Source organism: Dendroctonus ponderosae, unplaced genomic scaffold, assembly GCF_020466585.1.
Source record: "Dendroctonus ponderosae isolate FM_Combo_2020 unplaced genomic scaffold, Dpon_F_20191213v2 Dpon_F_20191213_10, whole genome shotgun sequence".
Classification (NCBI taxonomy): Eukaryota; Metazoa; Arthropoda; class Insecta; order Coleoptera; family Curculionidae; genus Dendroctonus; species Dendroctonus ponderosae.
In genome coordinates, this window is record NW_026017111.1 from 6,028,612 (window position 1) to 6,046,294 (window position 17,683).

General features: G+C 39.6%; 1 protein-coding gene across 1 annotated transcript in view; it reads left to right on the plus strand.

Moving 5' to 3' along the window:
* Positions 1-17,683, plus strand: part of LOC109543528 (rho guanine nucleotide exchange factor 28) — a 22,054-nt gene extending 4,371 nt beyond the window's left edge. The window contains exons 2-19 of the mRNA XM_048662186.1: positions 3,768-4,040; positions 4,137-4,313; positions 4,416-4,521; positions 4,578-4,749; positions 4,810-4,970; positions 5,026-5,124; positions 5,188-5,254; positions 5,305-5,419; positions 5,475-5,554; positions 5,613-5,719; positions 9,933-9,992; positions 10,072-10,315; positions 13,077-13,287; positions 13,348-13,889; positions 13,954-14,111; positions 14,169-14,278; positions 16,989-17,009; positions 17,487-17,683. Coding sequence (XP_048518143.1) covers positions 3,768-4,040; positions 4,137-4,313; positions 4,416-4,521; positions 4,578-4,749; positions 4,810-4,970; positions 5,026-5,124; positions 5,188-5,254; positions 5,305-5,419; positions 5,475-5,554; positions 5,613-5,719; positions 9,933-9,992; positions 10,072-10,315; positions 13,077-13,287; positions 13,348-13,889; positions 13,954-14,111; positions 14,169-14,278; positions 16,989-17,009; positions 17,487-17,683 — 2,900 coding nt within the window. The remainder of the gene's footprint in view (positions 1-3,767; positions 4,041-4,136; positions 4,314-4,415; positions 4,522-4,577; positions 4,750-4,809; positions 4,971-5,025; positions 5,125-5,187; positions 5,255-5,304; positions 5,420-5,474; positions 5,555-5,612; positions 5,720-9,932; positions 9,993-10,071; positions 10,316-13,076; positions 13,288-13,347; positions 13,890-13,953; positions 14,112-14,168; positions 14,279-16,988; positions 17,010-17,486) is intronic.

Below are 17,683 nucleotides of genomic sequence, written 5' to 3' on the forward strand. Positions count from 1 at the left end.
ATCCCCCATGCTTAAAGCAATTTGCAATGGTTTTTCGGCTAACTTTTTGCCAAGCTCTATGAATGAAATTGACTGCATCTAAGAGATTTATAGAAGATGTTTCATTTTTATCGATCGCCTCTAACGTTTTCATGAGAATAATTTTTCACCGGCTGACTCTCCTACAATTTTTCCGCTACTGATAGTATGCCTCTTCTTGAAACGCTCTTCCAAACTCCTTGTTTTTGATTTTACTCCCCATTTCACTAGCATATTCTTGCAAAACACTGCCACTTATGGGAATGTTTTCTTGTCTTTTTTGAGTAAACCACTTTTGTCAGTCCCTTGTCAACCTTTTCATGAGCAGATAATTTTAACTTCCTACATCTAACATTTGTTTTGTCATACGCTGATAAAATGTTTTCTCTGTTTTTCCATATTGTTGCAACAGTAGACTTTCCAAGTGCTAATTCCTTACAACTGTCACTCTGCTTTACTCCACTTGTTATTTTGTTAATAATCTCGTACTTTTCATTTAGTGAAAAAGCTTTGCGTTTTTGTTTTTCCATTCTAAAACGATTTACATATATAACGCGGCAAAAAACAACAAGTTACTGCCTGTCTCGCTCTCACTAATATAAACAACTCCGCACGATTAGTGTTGCTGAGCGTGGAAGTTCGTTATAAACGGAAAGTGAATATACAACTAACCTAAAAAGTGATCGTTATATCCGGAAGTTATAAACGGGTTCGTTATAACCAGTAAAAAAATACGTTGGTCTTTATGGACGACGTTTCAATTAAAAGGAAAAAGTTCGTTTTAACCGAAAGTTCACTATAACCGGGATCATTATAAGCGGACTTTACTGTATATCTAAAAATGGTAACTGCGAAGTCACCATTATTTACTGCATTTCCCTAGTGAAAAGTCATATTTGTCTCCCTAGGTAAATAATAATAAAAAAGAGTACCTGGGTAAATAATGAAGTGTGTGTCAGTATTTCGTTATTTTTATGTTTCCGACCCGTCTAAGTTCAGGTGAGACGTGTATTCGCGCGTTCAACTACCGTTGGGGGCGCTGTGAAACGTCAAATTACTCGTTGCCGAGTGACAGTTCAGACTTGACGTCAGTCTTGTCTACCTATGGAAGTTGGTAAACAAGCGAAAAGTGAGAGTTGCAATTGTAGCAAAATTGAACGTGAATTAATGAATTGAATGAAAAAAGAAATGAAAACTTGCAAAAGTTGATTAGAACAAAACATCAGTGTGACACCAATGTCGGCAAAGGAAATGTCAAATTACTAGTTAACTTGTAGTTATAATTTTAACCACCAGGGAGCGTTTGCACTTTTGAACTCGCGAATAGATGGAATTCCATTTGGACTAAATGGACTAAATCACTGTCACTTTAAGATTCACTAATTTTTCGCTTGTCGTAGACGTTTTTCATCGAATTTTTATGTTTTCTGGAGACCGATATATTGCGGCAGTTTGTTAACTAAACGTCAAGCTATCAAATATTGCGATTCGCGAGATCAAAGTCCAAACGCGATCCAAAAAAGGCGACGTCATGTGTCAGTCGATTTCGCAATTAAAAAAACAGACAAAACTAAAGGCTTGTTGAGACGGTGACATCTAATTCCGTGACAGCTTTCGACATTCGATGTCATGGCACTAGGTGTTGACACTGACTAACACTTAGTGACGCGCAGACTCTTGTGAAAATGACGCAACCCCTGGCAGCAGTAGCGGATGTGTTAGAAGAAGTCATTATGTTGAAATTGAGGCGAAAATTAAAAAAAAACTAGTACGGATGAGAGAGTAAATTATGCGTAGGAACAAACTAGGGGCATCAACAAATCAACGTTTTCAAAGTTAAAAATATTTAGAAGCGCTTCTTCTGCGCGGTCACCGTCACAGTCTATCCTGATAATCGGCAATTGATTTATCTTTATCCCATAGACATGGGTATGATTACTGAAATTCTAGAAATGTAATCCTCAAATCCTTTGATCAAATCGATTGATAACCTTCAAGAAATGTCAAAATGTCACCGAGACATCGACAGTGTCGTGCAGCCGTATTCGCGAGTTCAAAGGTGCAGACGCCCCCTGGTGGCTGAAATTATAACCACAGTTAAGTAGTAATTTGACACTTTGTTGTTTGTTGACATTGGTGTTTACATATGAGTGTGATTTGTTGTGTTTTGTTCTAATCAACTTTTGCAAGCTTTTAAAGAAATAGAAACAGATGTGTAGATATATAGAGATAATAGAAAAGTGTGTAGGTGTTGTTTTATGTTACAAATGTCATCAGCTCCAATAAGTAAACAAGTGTCAACTGTCACTCGACAACGAGTAATTTGACGTTCATAGGTTTTCTGTGCGCTCCCCTCATTAGTTGTACTCGCGAATATCAAACAATTTTGATATGTGACAATAACGTCACGACACTATGACATTGCGACATTCGGGTGTTCAGACAATGACATTGTTGTGGAATTCACGCCACGACATGTATATCACCGTGTGAACGAGCTTTTAAACTCTTGGCTTTTTTCAACAAAAAAACAAAACTGGAACCCATATTTGCATATCTGAAACGGCTCTTTGGAGACAAGATTTGGATGAGCTTGACGTAGAAATACAAAGTCGCCCAAACTCTTTAATGGTCGAGTCAGTTGATGAATATGGGAGTTCCACATGTACATGGCAACCAGGGGCAAAGCAATGCTAAACTTGCCGAAAGCTGCGTAGTGCCACCTCGAAAAAAAGGAGAAAATGTGTTTAAGAACAACAGGAAATCTGTCCAAAGTCAACCTTACTTGAAATCAGCAAAGCAAAGAGAGAGAAATGTAAAGAAACCATAAAACTTCAGTTGCTTGTCGGAAAACTAAACTCAGTTCAAGGTAAAGGAGTTATAGATTAGAAATCCTTCTTATCAGCGTTCTGCAAGCTGGCGCCCCATCCTCCATTTTCAACCCATTATTCTTCAAAAAGTTGGCCACACTTTCACAAACTACCGGACTTGCCACGGGCCACAATGATTCTATAAGATTCTACAACCTAAGAACGCGATTCACACGACACATCGACGGATTTAGTTCACTATCGGTAGCAAACCAAACATTTATACACCTTTTCGAGAAAAAAAGACACCGAACCACAGAATAAACATGATTAAGTATTTACTCATTTGCGTGTTCACTCTTTCGATGATGCATTGTTCTGCTCTTGCTTGGCAGTTCGATCTTAGTTGGTTTATTGTTGACATTTTTGTAGAAAGTGGCTGTTCGCATTGCAACATTTCCAAAGGCAACTTTCACGTTCCAACTAAACGGAAAACGCCCCAAGCACCAATCTTTTACTAATTTAATTTTAAATTTAGAGTCATTTATATTTGTATGAAATCACTTAAAAATGAAACTGTTGCTCAATTTGCGAGAGATGATAGGAACCAACGAAATTTCAACTAATTAAAAATGCCCTTTAAAAGTTCTGATTTCAAGAATTAGTCCGTCACAAGCGCAATTCGAGGTGCGTCGTAGTGAGGCACGATTAGCTATAACTCACCAACTCACAGGGCGGCATCAACTCAAAAGCGCTCAACACAGTGTTACCCAGGCCTACTCCCAGATAATAACTTCATATTTGAAAATTTATTTCGCAGGATTACTAATTTCCGAAATATTTCAGCGTTTTCCAGCGATTATATGGTTCGTCCACCATAGCCGGACTAAAAAGTAAGGAACAATTTGTAAAATATGGTAAATTTGGTGATTTCAACAGATGAATGCGGAGGAAGCGGTGGCGAGCCAGATAGTGACGAAGACGTCGTCACTGACTATCACGCCGATTTCGACGCAGTCGCTGGCGACTCCAGGATGTTGCCGGCAGCAGCCCCTCGACCGCCGGCGGGCCCCCTTCCCACAATCAGTGTCACCCCGCATTCCCCAGCGGCCGCCCCCCGAACCTACGCCGTCTTGGAAGACAGTCTTCAACAAGTTCGAGAACTACACGAATCCGTACAGCTTATGAGGAACGCGACAGCTTCAAGTACTGGTCAGTTTAAGATTCTAAACAGCTGTGTTGAAGATTGTCCCAATCACCCAACGCCCGGCAACATTCTAAATAATTGCCCGTTTTGTTCGGTTCCAGGTTTTTCGCATAACTCAAGAGAATTCGCTGCGTTTACGCTCAATCCGCTGCTGGCTCAAGTGGCTCGATTGAGCGCCAGTTGCCCAGCTCTGAACGAAGCCGGCCAGGAACCCGATGCATTTGGCGGCTCTTTAGGTTCTTCGCCTTTGCATCAACCGCCAAGCCGGAAAGGAAGCGGTGAGTTTCGTTTTCTCAAACATTCAGTGGGCGGCTCGAGTTCGCCCAGACCTCCACTGGGCGATATTGAGCCTCAGTAGTGAGAAGAAGGTTTTTTAACAGGAGCTCAAGACTGGCTGGTTCAACCAGAAACTCAAAGGAGAAAATCATGGACTGCCCTGGAAGACTTATCGAATACCGGAAAGATGAAGCATGCACGGCAAAGGAGGTACTTGGCCAATGTTACTCAGTTTCGGCCAGTTTTAAAAGAGAATCTTTTGTCAGTATATCACTAAGTTCAATGGAATCAGAAGCAGACGAGTCATCGTTGATCGACAACGTTGATGGGAGTACAGTGAGACTGTTGGGGCCGGACGCTCCGATCATCATCAGACACAGAGCCAGAGTTTCCACAGGGGGCGCCAGCACTCATTCCCTCAATGAAGCCGATCTGCAAGTACGCATCAAGCTCGTTTATTGTTAAGCTCTATTATTAAGTCTTTGCTTTTGGGCCTAGAATGACTTCAATAAAATCAAAGCCAAGAGGGAGGCTGAACATATCAGACTGTTGCCTCAAAGGCTGCCTCTGCAAAAGTCGGTTTCCACGCCCTCTATAATCGCCGTTAGGGAGCTGGCGCCTGAACCGGTCCTTGTTGGAGTCCCACCCACATTACCCTTGTGAGTTTCTCATTTTTGAGTAAAATGAAGTCGGTAGATTTTCCTTGGTGTGTAGGGGCAGACCGAGCGGAACAGAGAGCGAAACCGAAGAAGAGGGCAGCAGATCTGGACATATGCCTCATTATGACGTTCACTACAAGCAGCATCTACATGAGTGAGTAGTGGACTGTCTGTTTTTTTTATTATTTTTGTCATTATAAACGAAACCATTTTCCAGTATTCCGTACGATCGTCATTCGGAGAAAAGGCGAAAAAGAGGAAGCTTATTCTTCAGGAAAAAAAAAGTACGTTCGCCAATTCCAAACAAGTGGTTTTTTTAACAGGGCATTTCCAGGATAAAACCAAGAAGGCTTCAACCCACCAGTGGGTTTCGGCCTGCTATGGTTCTTCGCACATTTGCGACGTTTGTGCCAAACATTTGAGCAATAAGCCTGCTCTATACTGCGAAAGTACGTAGCTTTGCCGATCGTTGATATTTTCACTATTTCCGTGATTTATTTTCAGTTTGCGGCACGACTGTGCATCAAAACACCTGCAAGGACAACATACTCGAATGCGTTAGCGTGAAGATCAAAGGCGCCAAAGTAAGTTAACTGCTTCAAGACTTTGGTGGGCGGTCGTTTATTTCAACTCAACTTGCAGAGTACCAGCAAACTGAGCGGATTTGGGGTGCCGTTGTCTTCAGCGAAGAATCTCAGCTCCAAGCGGGGCTCGGGCTCGGTGCCAAATCCTGTTAGTAGCTCGACAAGGTAAGTGTTGTTGGATAAATCGAACGGTCAATGGCAAGAATGTAAGCAAATCAAACAGAAAAAAATGACATGTTTATGTAAGGCCGCCAACAGCATCGTTTGGTATGCTTAATCGCTAGAAGCAGGAGGTTTCATGCAAACTCAGCTAGAAATAGGCGGGATTTTGCCTGGCGTTTAAAGCTTCGAAATGGCTTTTTATTGCGGCAATTGCTGACGAATGTTTCAAGTTTTATCTTTCAAGTAGACGGAACTGATTGTTGCAAGTGTAAGTAAGTTGTATGCGTAATTCAATTGCCTTTGATACAGACCCAACTTGATTGCAATGTAAAAAATAGATTTTAGGCTTAAAGTCGCGCAAATTGTGTCAAATGGCACATTCTTCGCAAATAAGCGAGAAATACAACGAGCTTATTGGAAAACACGTTACACTCTTCATTTTTGAGCGGTCACTGCGTTATTTTCATTTAATTCAAAATGGGAAATTCGGAAACTGAAGATACTACACTGCAAATGGTGGCGCATTAGCACCTGATCAAAAAGTTGAATTTTCGGAGATACAGGGTGTTAAAAGACGCAATTTTAATCCGTTTTCTTTTATTATTCTGAAAATGTTGTGACAATAGGTTTTCTTAGATTGCAAACATGATGCGTTACAATTTCTGCGCTGCATTCTTAATGAATCACCCTGTATACGCAAACACTTTATTTCCAAAGGAGACCTACAGAGAACGATTATTTCTTGTGTCATAGTCTTGCACAGTGAACACAACTATTTTGAAGCTTTAAACAAACCCCGATTGAACTCTTCTGATTTTACAGGTTTGAATTCGTTATCTCCCATCAATAATGTTGTTACAAACAAGAAATCGTTTCTAGTCCAGTCATATTAGTCAAAATCTCGGGATTCAAGATAACAAGTTGTAAACTCGTATAAACCTTTATTTTAACATCTTAAAATTGTCTGAAAACCTACTTATGATAGTGTGGACGCAACTGTACATAACTAAGGTCAAATGTCAAAAAAACTTCGTTTTGTGCTTTTGTTGCAAATATTTCGGTTCCGGTAAGTTTTACGGTAATTAAATGTATTATGAATATTGTAGTGGAGTATTGTATTGTAGCCCTGGTTGCTACAATTATAACTACAAGTTAAGTAGTAATTTGACACTTGTTTCGTTGATATTGGTGTTTATTGTGATTTGTTTTGTTCTAATCAACGTTTGCAAGCTTTTAAGGAAATAGAAACAGATCGAAAAGTGTGTAGGTATTGTTTTATGTTATAAATGTCATCAACTCCAATAAATAAACAAGTCTGACAAGTCTCAACTGTCACTCGACAACGAATAATTTGACGTTTTGCAGCACCCCTATCGGTAGTTGAATGCGCGAGTTCAACTACCGATGGGGACTGGCGGCTAAATGCGCATGCGTTAACTGCAGATTTTAGCTGCTGATCATCTTGGTGATTAACAGTGGAGTGGGTGCTATCTATCTCACTCTTAATCTATGCCGTTCATATTCATGTTTCGTATTTAAAATTTTCGGTATTTGAAATCTATTATTATGTATAGATATTAGACCATCGACCTTCCAAAATTGGTGCCTGTTTCTTCTGAAATTAGGCCTTCCCAGCATAAGGCGTGCAAAGGCAACATCAAATCCCAAAGTTCCTATTAAACATGCGAGTTCCTAGTGCTTTCATATTATTGATAAATGTTATTATACTGATGGCTTGTGCCTGATTTCGTCTGATCAAAAAGAGTAGATTTCATAGGATCTTTAGTACAACCATTGACTGTAGTACAAGTTTCTGCGTTAAGCGGTGTCTAAAATCTTATTTTTTTGAAGTGCATTTAAACAATCATAGGTATATCATATGCATATTCAATAACCACTTTATCCTCCAAGCTGTGAGCCTGACATAAACTTCCAAGCTGTGAGCCTGACTTAATTGCGGTATAAACAACCCATATTCATTTTTCGGAAGTGACGTATAAAAGAATTTCGAATACCATGTAGCCTTTACACACGAATTAAGGAAAATGCTAACCTCTATCAACAAATCAGGAAATCTGAAAATAAACAGCTGTACGCTTAGAGTCCGCGCATGCGCATTAAATGGATCATATTCCTACGTTTCCAGTCCGATGGGGCGCTGCAAAACGTCAAATTACTCGTTGTCGAGTGACAGTTGAGACTTGTTTATTTATTGGAGTTGATGACATTTATTACAGAAAACACGAGCTACACACTTTTCGATCTGTTTCTATTTCTTTAAAAGCCTGCAAAAGTTAATTAGAACAAAACCAAACAAATCACAATCCGATGTAAACACCAATGTCAACATAACACGTGTCAAATGACTACTTAACTTGTAGTTGTAATTTTAGGGGCCAGGGGACGTCTAGACTTTTGAACTCGCGAATAAAAAGTACGGCATTCCATTTAAAAAAAGGAAAATTAAATCTGTCACTTGAATTTGAGACACCCTGTATCAATCGTTATTATCTTAAGATAAACTAGACGTTAGTATCTACAACTTTTGTATTAAACATTTGTCTCCAAGTGTCAAATTCTGTCAATACGGGGTGGCCTAAGATCAATCAACAACCCTGTACAATTAAACACTACCTCTAAAACGGTTTAACGTATAGAAAATTTTTGAAACAAAAGTTGTAGATATTTTAATCCGCTACAATATTCATAATAAATTCAAATACCCTAAAACTTACAAAAAACGCGCAAAAAGGCGTTCTTTTTTTACCTTTAACCTTAGTTATCTACAGTCGCGTCCACACGATCATAAGTAGGTTTTGAGACAGATTTTAGGATGCTAAATAAAGGTTTATACGAGTTTACAGCTTGTGATCTTATTCCGAGGTGAAACACTAATTTGACTGGACTATTCGTATAAGCGCTGTATTTAACATTAAACATATCTGTTCATTGTGTAGAATTTGCCTTTGTGTTTTTCGTTTAGATTTTTTGTAGACTTTGGCAATTGGCATGTAACAAATTCAGAAACCTTCTCGATAACTACTACTATTAATTCTTCATGTTGTCGTATCACTTTCTTCAGTAAGCTTCAGTTGGTCCATCTTCGAGCCATCAAATAGATGTTAGATCATTAGGTGCGTGCGATGTCTCAGAGGCGAAATGTACATAGTTCTGTTTGAAAGCCCCCTAAACGTACTTAGGACAGATTTGTTGATGTTAACGTTGCAGCTTTTTGCGTTTTGGCTTGACTTGTATCAACTGAATTTGAGATAGTCAAGACAAAGCTCCAGGCTGGTTTTATGGTATATCTGTATCAGGTGGTGAATAGTTCAGAAGTGAATTTTACCATTCATCAGTACCACTTTGTATAGACGGCCATTATTTACATGCTATACATGTACTCACATATACTACTGTTTTCTTCCTTCCTTCTTCATCCTGCCCAGCTTTGTAGCTTCTCCGCTTGTTACTATTGTTGATTTTTGTCTAGTTGCACAACCGCGTCAGGTATGTTTTATGTTCAATTTTATGGTAATTTTTGGTCGACGAGATGTTTGGGTAAAGTATAAAAAAGAGACCAAAAACGACCATCATCAACCTTTGTCGTGTTTGGAAAATATATTGGGTGTGGTTAATCAATAAATGTTCCCCAACCCTCCTTTATAGGAGGAGTCAGCTGTGCTACTCGCCATGGCGCAGGGTAGCCACCAAACTTGGAGTGAAGTAAGTCCCTAGCCTAACCTCATCCTTAACGACTCATACTGTGCACGCCCCCTTTTCTATCGCGCTGGTTGGTAGCACTAACCGGTAGCTGTTTCTATCTGCCTGTATCTCTCAAGTGTGTGTGAGTGTGTAAGTGAGCACTCTCTTCCATCCTTCTCAATCTGTCTGGTTTTGCTTTGTTTACGTGGTTCTAAACCAAACTGGAAGATGGTATAAGGGTGGTTTTGAAAATGTTAAAATTTTTGCATTTGCCCGCTTTGGCGTGATCTCCACGGGTTACTTGTTGGCTCCATGTGAAATGAATTTAAAACAACGTTTGCATGCAATCGTCGCACTTCTCCTTTGATTTTAGTTGACGCCACCCTACCACACTCGATCACCTAAACTTTGTTATTTTATATTATTATTTTGGACTCCTAACCCATGCCATAGATACTTTCCAATGGTTTCATCTTTTTCAACGGTTTCTCGCTAATAAATGTTGTTATTTCAGCCAAATTCTTTGCGATGATAAAGATAGCGATTCGCATCATGGACATCACGACCCCACAAAGTGAGTAATTTGAATATGTTCGAATTACGTTCATTTTTTGTCCTTTAAGCGACTTTTTACTCTAAAAGTATTGTTTTAGTTTTGCTGACGATTTGGCGTTGGTTCATTCGGAATTCCTTTCCGACACAAGCGTGACCGCTTCGGATTTGTGCTCTGACCTCAGTCTGAGGCTGCACGAATCGGAACCCGAAACGTGGACACCGCATGTGGGCAAAGAAGTGTCCCGCAAGCTGAAAGAGAAGGAGGTGAAACGCCAAGAGCACATTTACGAGTTTATTTTGACCGAAAAGCATCATTGCATGACTTTGCTGGTGATGCAAAAGGTACGTAACTGACTAAGTTCAACTAAGCGTCCATTTTTCTATTGTTCTATCGGCTATTTTACTGTTTTTCAACAACAGAGCTGAAGTCGCATTGAGGTCTGTTTCTTTCCCCCCCATCTAAGAATTGGCCAAAGCCTAAGCGCGGTTTTGAAAACAGTCGACTATTTTTGCACATTAGCATTTACTGAGAGAACTATAAACTTTTTGAAAATGGGCGCACTTCAATTATTTGTCCAAAGAAACTAAAGGTCCGCTACTTTAACGGTTCTCTAAGTATGGGCAAAAATCTAAGCGCGGCTTTGAGAAAATAATTGCAAGATGGTTGATTTCCTTGGGAGTTCGGTCTGGGTAGTGGTGAAGAAAAAGACAAACTTTTTTAGCTACCAAAGTTTCGGCAATTTATTGACGCCTTCCTCAGGGTGCTAATTTTTTGACCATAAGAAGGCTGGGAACCCTCCAAACTACTCTATAATTTTTTTGAACAGCTTTATTAAATATTTAATCTTTTATCACATTGTTTGGTCATAATTTATTTGTCTTGGATTGCACAAAACATTTATTCACGATCAACATGGTTTTCTGCAGAAATAAGGAGACATACTACACTAAGTGCAAATTAATGATGAGCTCAAAGCACTGTACATCTAATTATAGAAGTAATGTGACTAAAAGATTAAATATTTCATCAAGCTGTACAAAAAATGATAGAATATTCTGGAGGGTTCCCGGCCTCCTTATGGTCAGACAATTCTCTTCTATTCTATTCGAAGAGCGGCTATGCACGTTTTCCGTATTCCATTGCTATCAAAAGATGGAATTGATGAAAATTCTGTCACTTGAATGCGTCCAATTTCTTTTTTTAGAAGATTGATTTTTTCCCAATATGTTTAACGAAAAACGCACTGAATTGAACTGCAAAACGGAATAGTGGTGAAGATCAAAAAGTAAAGAGAAATTACTTAAAATCTACATTTTCCTCAAAAAGTTTCAACTAATCTTCCTGAGAGAAACTACAATTCAATATAAAAGAAACTTGGCTCTATTAAAAGAGCGACTATGCAGGTTTCCAACTAGCGCAAATCTTCTTTAGTCAACTGACAACGAAAGTTGGATAAAGTTATCCGCAATCCTTAAACAAGTCAGGAATGCTGCAGATATTCTCCAAAAGCCCCCAAGGAATTTTTCAAAGGGAAACATTTACTTTACATAGAAGACACTTAAACCTCCAAAAGTCCCGTGAAAATAACCCAGCAAATTTCGACACCATGGCAAAAATAGAGACGCTGATCCACCACCTCCACACCGAGACTGCAAAACCCCAGAACCAGCTAATTCCCTACTCAATAGGTTTTTTCCTGTTCCCCCATTTGAGAGCGTCGAAAAAGGGGTATCAACTGCAAAGACATCGCTAAAAGCCTGATAATGACTGCAAATTTCCAGTCTTTTAGAGCCGAGTTCTGGGCATAGAGGCAAATAATTGAGTCTTGTCTAATTTACTCTCATTAAGTTATCAGCTGTCTTTGCCGAGTTGGCTGCCTTTTTCTCCTAACTGGATACTTTGCCCCATTTGGAAACGCGCTTTCAATTAAATAATTTCCTTCGGAATTTTTCTCATTGCAAAACTGAAATAGAAAAATAACTTTGGGCAAAGTGCAAACTCGCGATTTAATGCAAAGTTTTAGATTATTAGAACGCCTCGAAGTGCTAATTCAGAACGAGGGCCGTTAATAGAGTGGAAAATGTTTCAAGATTTTGTGAGAAAAACTCGATCGTTTATCTAAAATGTTCGCAGCGCAACAGAATGGAAAAGTCTGATCCGACCACGTGGTCTGGAACAGTCACATGTGTGCGGCCCCTACAAATTCAGCCACTAAGCGGGAACCTACTTGTTTCGAGCACCACGAGAACCGCGAACCATCCGGCTAACGCTTTCATGCTCCTGCTGGCTTCCCCTTCATGTCTTTATATCACGGCCGAAAGCGCGAACTGCATTCCCGTCTGGATGCCTGACGTCACGGGATTCGCAGACCGACTGGATCCTGCGAGGAAGAGTCCTGCCGAGGCCGGTCGACGGATCAGGATCCGAGCAGGACCGCATCCAGAAGGGAACCTGCTAAACCGAAAAAAAAACATGTTGATTCATTAAACACCAACAAGTGCTTTTTTGTTGATTTGCAAATGGCCAAAAGCGAAAATTATCCGGGCATGGTTTATAGCAAACTCGCAATAGTTTCGACAGAAAACTCGAAGATTTTGAGGATGCTAACCGTGCGTGTTAGAGAAATGTTTGGCTGCTAATTCCTATGCTAAACTGCTCAACAAACTTAAAAAATGCCAAAAAATTAGTCGACATTTGTCGGTGTAACGTATTTTTTGTTGAGCAGTTTAGTAGAGAAATCGCGTTTTTATCCTGATTATTCACTTATTTCTAATGCAATTGAATTTAATTCAAAACTGGCGATTATAATTTGCATAAGTTCAGTTTCTTGACCGATATCAGGGTCGGGAACTATCCGGCCTTCGTATGGTCAAACAATTAGCACCCTGAGGAAGGCGGCAATAAACTGCCGAAAGGTTGGTAGCTAAAAAAGTTTTTATTTTTCTTCACCACTACCCATATCGAATTTTTTTAGCGCCATTTTTTTAGAGAACTTTGGCCATCAATATCGTAGGAACCAGGCCCTTTTTCTGAGTTCGTTGGTCTGATCGTTTTCTTTTGATCAAGTGCTTACAGGACTATAATAGACTTGACTGTTTGTAGATTTTCGTTGACGGTTTGCAAAAGTACTTCAACCTTGGCCCGAATTTGGAAAGGATGTTTCCCCGACTAGCGGATCTGACCGAATTGCACCTGGAGCTGCTTTCGAGACTACGCCAGCGCCAAAGAGAAAGTCCAGTGGTCAGTTCCATAGCGGACATTTTGCTGGAACAATTCTCAAAAGAGCACGCCGTCAAGCTCAAGTCTGCTTACGGTAACGCTCATTCTTAGCGCTAAAAAATCACTTTTATTCATCAACAAACTGGTTTTGTAGGTGAATTTTGTAGCCGACACAGAGACGCGGTGGAAATCTACAAATATTACGCGCAACAGGACGGGCGTTTCGGCGAATTCGTTAAACATTGCCAAACGAATCCGCTGCTGAAGAAGAAAGGCATACCAGAGTGCATACTGTTCGTTACCCAAAGACTCACCAAATATCCCCTATTGATAGAACCGTTGATAAAGACTAGCAAAGATAACAAACAGGAGCAGGAGACTCTGCAGAAGGCGCTTTCCTTGGTGAAGGAGATTTTAGTGGAAGTGGACGCCCAAGTGGCCGAGAAGGAGAAAGAGGACAGAAAGCTAGATATTTACCATAGAATCGACGCGAAGTCGTTTACGATCCATCGAGGCCACAAGTTTAAAAAGTCGGACATTCTGCAAGGAAATCGGTCGCTTAAATTCGAAGGAGTGGCCATGTTGATGCAGGGGCGTGGCAAGATGCAGGTGGTCTTGGTGATTGTGCTTACGGATGTTTTATTTTTCCTGCAGGAAAATTCCACCAAGTACAGCTTTTTCACTCCAGACAACAAGGTAAAACGTCTGCGTACTAAACCGATCGTCTGGGATTATCAGAATTTTTCCATTGCCGTTGCAGGCTGGCGTGGTTTCGTTACAGAAACTGCTTGTCAGAGAAAAGGCCGGTCAAGATTCCAGAGGAATTTATCTAATCTCATCGAATCCAGCCGATCCGGAGATGTTTGAGCTGAAAGTGCACAAGCCCAAAGACAAACAAGTCTGGATACATGCAATCAGGTAGGAATTCTCTGAATGCCGGGAAACGTGTCCTGACAAAATCATCGATTTTCGCAGGGAAGCGGTTCAAAACTGCCCAGAAGAGGAGGAAGATCCTTCCACATTGAGCGCAGAGGATAGACAGGGTCTTCTAAATGCCAAGCAGCACCAAGTGAGAAATCTCATCGGTGAGTAACAGATTCTGCATTTTTTTGAAGACTTCGGCTCAGAGTTTTCTCAGTTGTAGATGTTTTATGAAGGCAACAAGTAATTGCCCAATAGATAGTTAAACTGCTCATCAAAATAAACATTACGCGGACAAACTTTGGAACTGGATAGATTCTGATTGCTGACAGGCATTTGATTTCTATTTGAAGCGTTATTTAGTGCAATTACTTTTCGGTTAGTACGCGTTTTTGCAACAAATCACTGTTGCAGATGAACTTTCTGCAGGGTGGCAAAAGAAACAATGCAAAATTGATTAAACTTCCACAGGCTCTCAGTTGGACAAAAAAGCAACACCACCAATATCAAGACAGACCTCGTGTCTCGAAGGTTTTGAATTTTTCACATACCTCGTTTATCAAGTGATCTTAAAAAAAATTTGCCATTTCAGTGACAATTTTTTCCTTTTTAATCAAAACGCTCTAAGCAATCCGAATTTCTCCAATTCCAAATTTAGGGCAAATTTGGGTGCTGAGCAGTTTAGATAGGGTAGACTGAGTCATTTAACAATCGGACCATATTTTTGTTTCATTGCTGCCAGCCAGCAGTTGAGGCTAATTTCCTTTTAAATTAATCGAGCGTCAAAAGTTGCTTGTTGCAGTCTTTTGCTTAAAGCTGGATTTATAAACTCTTGCACAAGAATTAAGTTTGAAAAATATTACTCGCAAACGTAAGTTAATACTATTAAAAACACCGCAGTTTACCAAAAACCCCATTTTTTATTTCTATGTAATTAATATAAGCAGTTAAAAACTGTATAATTCAAATCATTCTTGTAACGCGCCGTCATTGGCTGGGACCAGTTGTGACGTCAAGTAGCTAGTCGGTCGTGGCGGCTGCAATGTGGAGCATGTAAACATGTAACATCAGTCTTGATTTTGTCGTTAAAACGCTTCTATAGTGTATTATGAGAAAAAGATAATCTTTGAAAATGACAGACGCAGGTTTTGTAAGAGGACAATCTGACATTTTACCACTAGTGGATATGTTTATGGTGGCATCTTACATTAAAAACACCGAAAGTTTTACTCTCTATAGACAAAATAGACAATAGTTTTACTTATATAAATCGATAAAATGTTAGGTTGGGGTTGCAAATTTTCTTCTAATTTTCAAAATTCAAACAGTACCTATTGAGCAAAATGTAAGTGATTCAACAAAAAATTGTTTCTTGAAAGTATTGTTTTCATGCTGGTAAAATCTAAAATACATCATTAAAAGTGATTTGGCATTACTATAATGCAGCCGAGAAACAAACAAAATACAAATTCAAAATATCTATCCGTTATACAATAGACAAAATCAAATATGTTTTTTATACTTACATTAAAATGATCTTCACATACATGGGCAGTATCTTCTCAGAAATATCCTTGTGAGCTCTTCTGCATGCCTTTAGCCATTTTAAACGCCGGCTTTTATCTCGTGGTGCACGAATAAATAGCTTATCTGGCGTTTTAAAAGTTGTACTAGGACACAGTGGCCCCATACAGCAGTTGTAATATTGTTTTTGTGTTGTTTCCATTATTAATAAAGCACAGCAGAAATTCTAAACAGTCAAACACCCAGACAATTCAACGACAAGCCGAATTCCCGTGTTGCCTGTCGATCGAACGAACTAGCGCTATGACGTCACGACAATTCCTGCGCGTTTAGTGTCGTTTCAAATGAATAGCCTGCGGTCACAACTTTAATTGTTTTTTGCAAATGAAATATTGCGATTCGAGGGCTGATATTTGGTATGCGCGATTTCTATACATATGCAAATATATTAAAGAAGTAAAAAAAATGTTCAAGTTTCCAGTTGTCGCCGTTCGAGAAATGAACATACGCGCGTATCAGTTTATAAACCCGGCGTTGCTTGAGGTTCGTCGTTTCCATGCCGTTGGAAATTAACCTAATTTTATTTCGCCGGCGACGTCGTTCGTGCAGTTGGCGATTTAACCAATGAGAGAAAGAGTTCAAATCACGATAGTGAATGAGTGACATTTGTCAAAACGAGGCCGTGTTTTGTTTATGTTTCTGTCCAGATGGCAGAACAAGTTATTTTCGTTGAGGATCCAGACTTTAGCAGCTTGTTAATAGAGCGTATTATGGGAGTTTGTATAATTTAGGGCACAGAAACTGTAAAAATGGGTGTCCTTGATTTGCGACCGTGCTAAATACATCTGGTATGATGGTGAAACAGAAATTCAAGCATGTTGCTAAAGACACTTTTCCTTCAATAGCAAATATGTAGCTAAAATGAACGTAAAAGCAAGTAGCTTGCGTCTGGATGAAGACAATATCGACATTTTGATATTAAAACGATTTAAAAAAGTTGGATTAGTGTGTGCATTATTGGATCAACACAACAGACAACATAACCAACATTAAACCACATGAGCATAAAATCTGTCAATCTGACTAATCGTCGGGAACGGCGAACTGCACAATATAAATCATGAAAACGCGAACAACAGCAACGGCAACTGCACGAACTATGAACGGAACGAGCAGAGTTTATATATCCAACTTAAACGTTTCAGTATCGATGACTGAATGAATAAAAAAACGTGGAAAACGATATTAAATCAATCTAAACCAATGTATATCATGTATATAAACCTTTCGCATGTAAAACGTTGACCTAGTCAGAGTATATATATTTGTCTTGGTCTGTGTGCTGAACAGAAGCAGACGCGGACATCGAAGGTAATAATAATCTGACCTAAAGGTATCTGCTTGCACGTATCTTTGATTGAAAACATTTCACAAAAAATATAGTTGGCGCTTTTGCGTTTATCCGTTGAATTCAAAAGTGGTTTTGCATGTGTTATTCTAGGTTAGTGAAACAGAAGTTAGTAGTCGATTTTCCGCACAAACCGCTTTTCTTTGAGGGTGAGTGAGACGACTCTTTGAGTTTGAATTTGTGAATAACCAATGTGAATATTATTTGGTAGTGTATGCTAAAACCAATGATATTTCACTTCGATGGTGCCATTAAAAAAAACACGAAATGAAGCTCATTTGCATGTGAGAAATTGCGATTTTAGCCTTTACATAGTTAGTAGATTCCCATCCAATTTTTCGTGTAATTCAGACCCCGACAATTCTGCTTCAACTAAGCACTTTAGCATGCCAATTTCGCTCTTCGGTTTCAAGTTGCAGCTAATTTACTGATTTTTACAGCTTTATTGAGGCAAAACGACATAGAACAGGCGCTGCTATTGGAGGAAAAAATGTCGCTGCAACTGAAGCTGTTGGCTGCCTCCGGTTTGGAGCCTCCATCACCGCCTGCGTACAGGCATTTGGTCAGCGAGAGCGCCGATACTGGCCAGATGTGGAAAGAAGTGCTGACTGCGGTGCAGGTAACTTTTATTTTATAA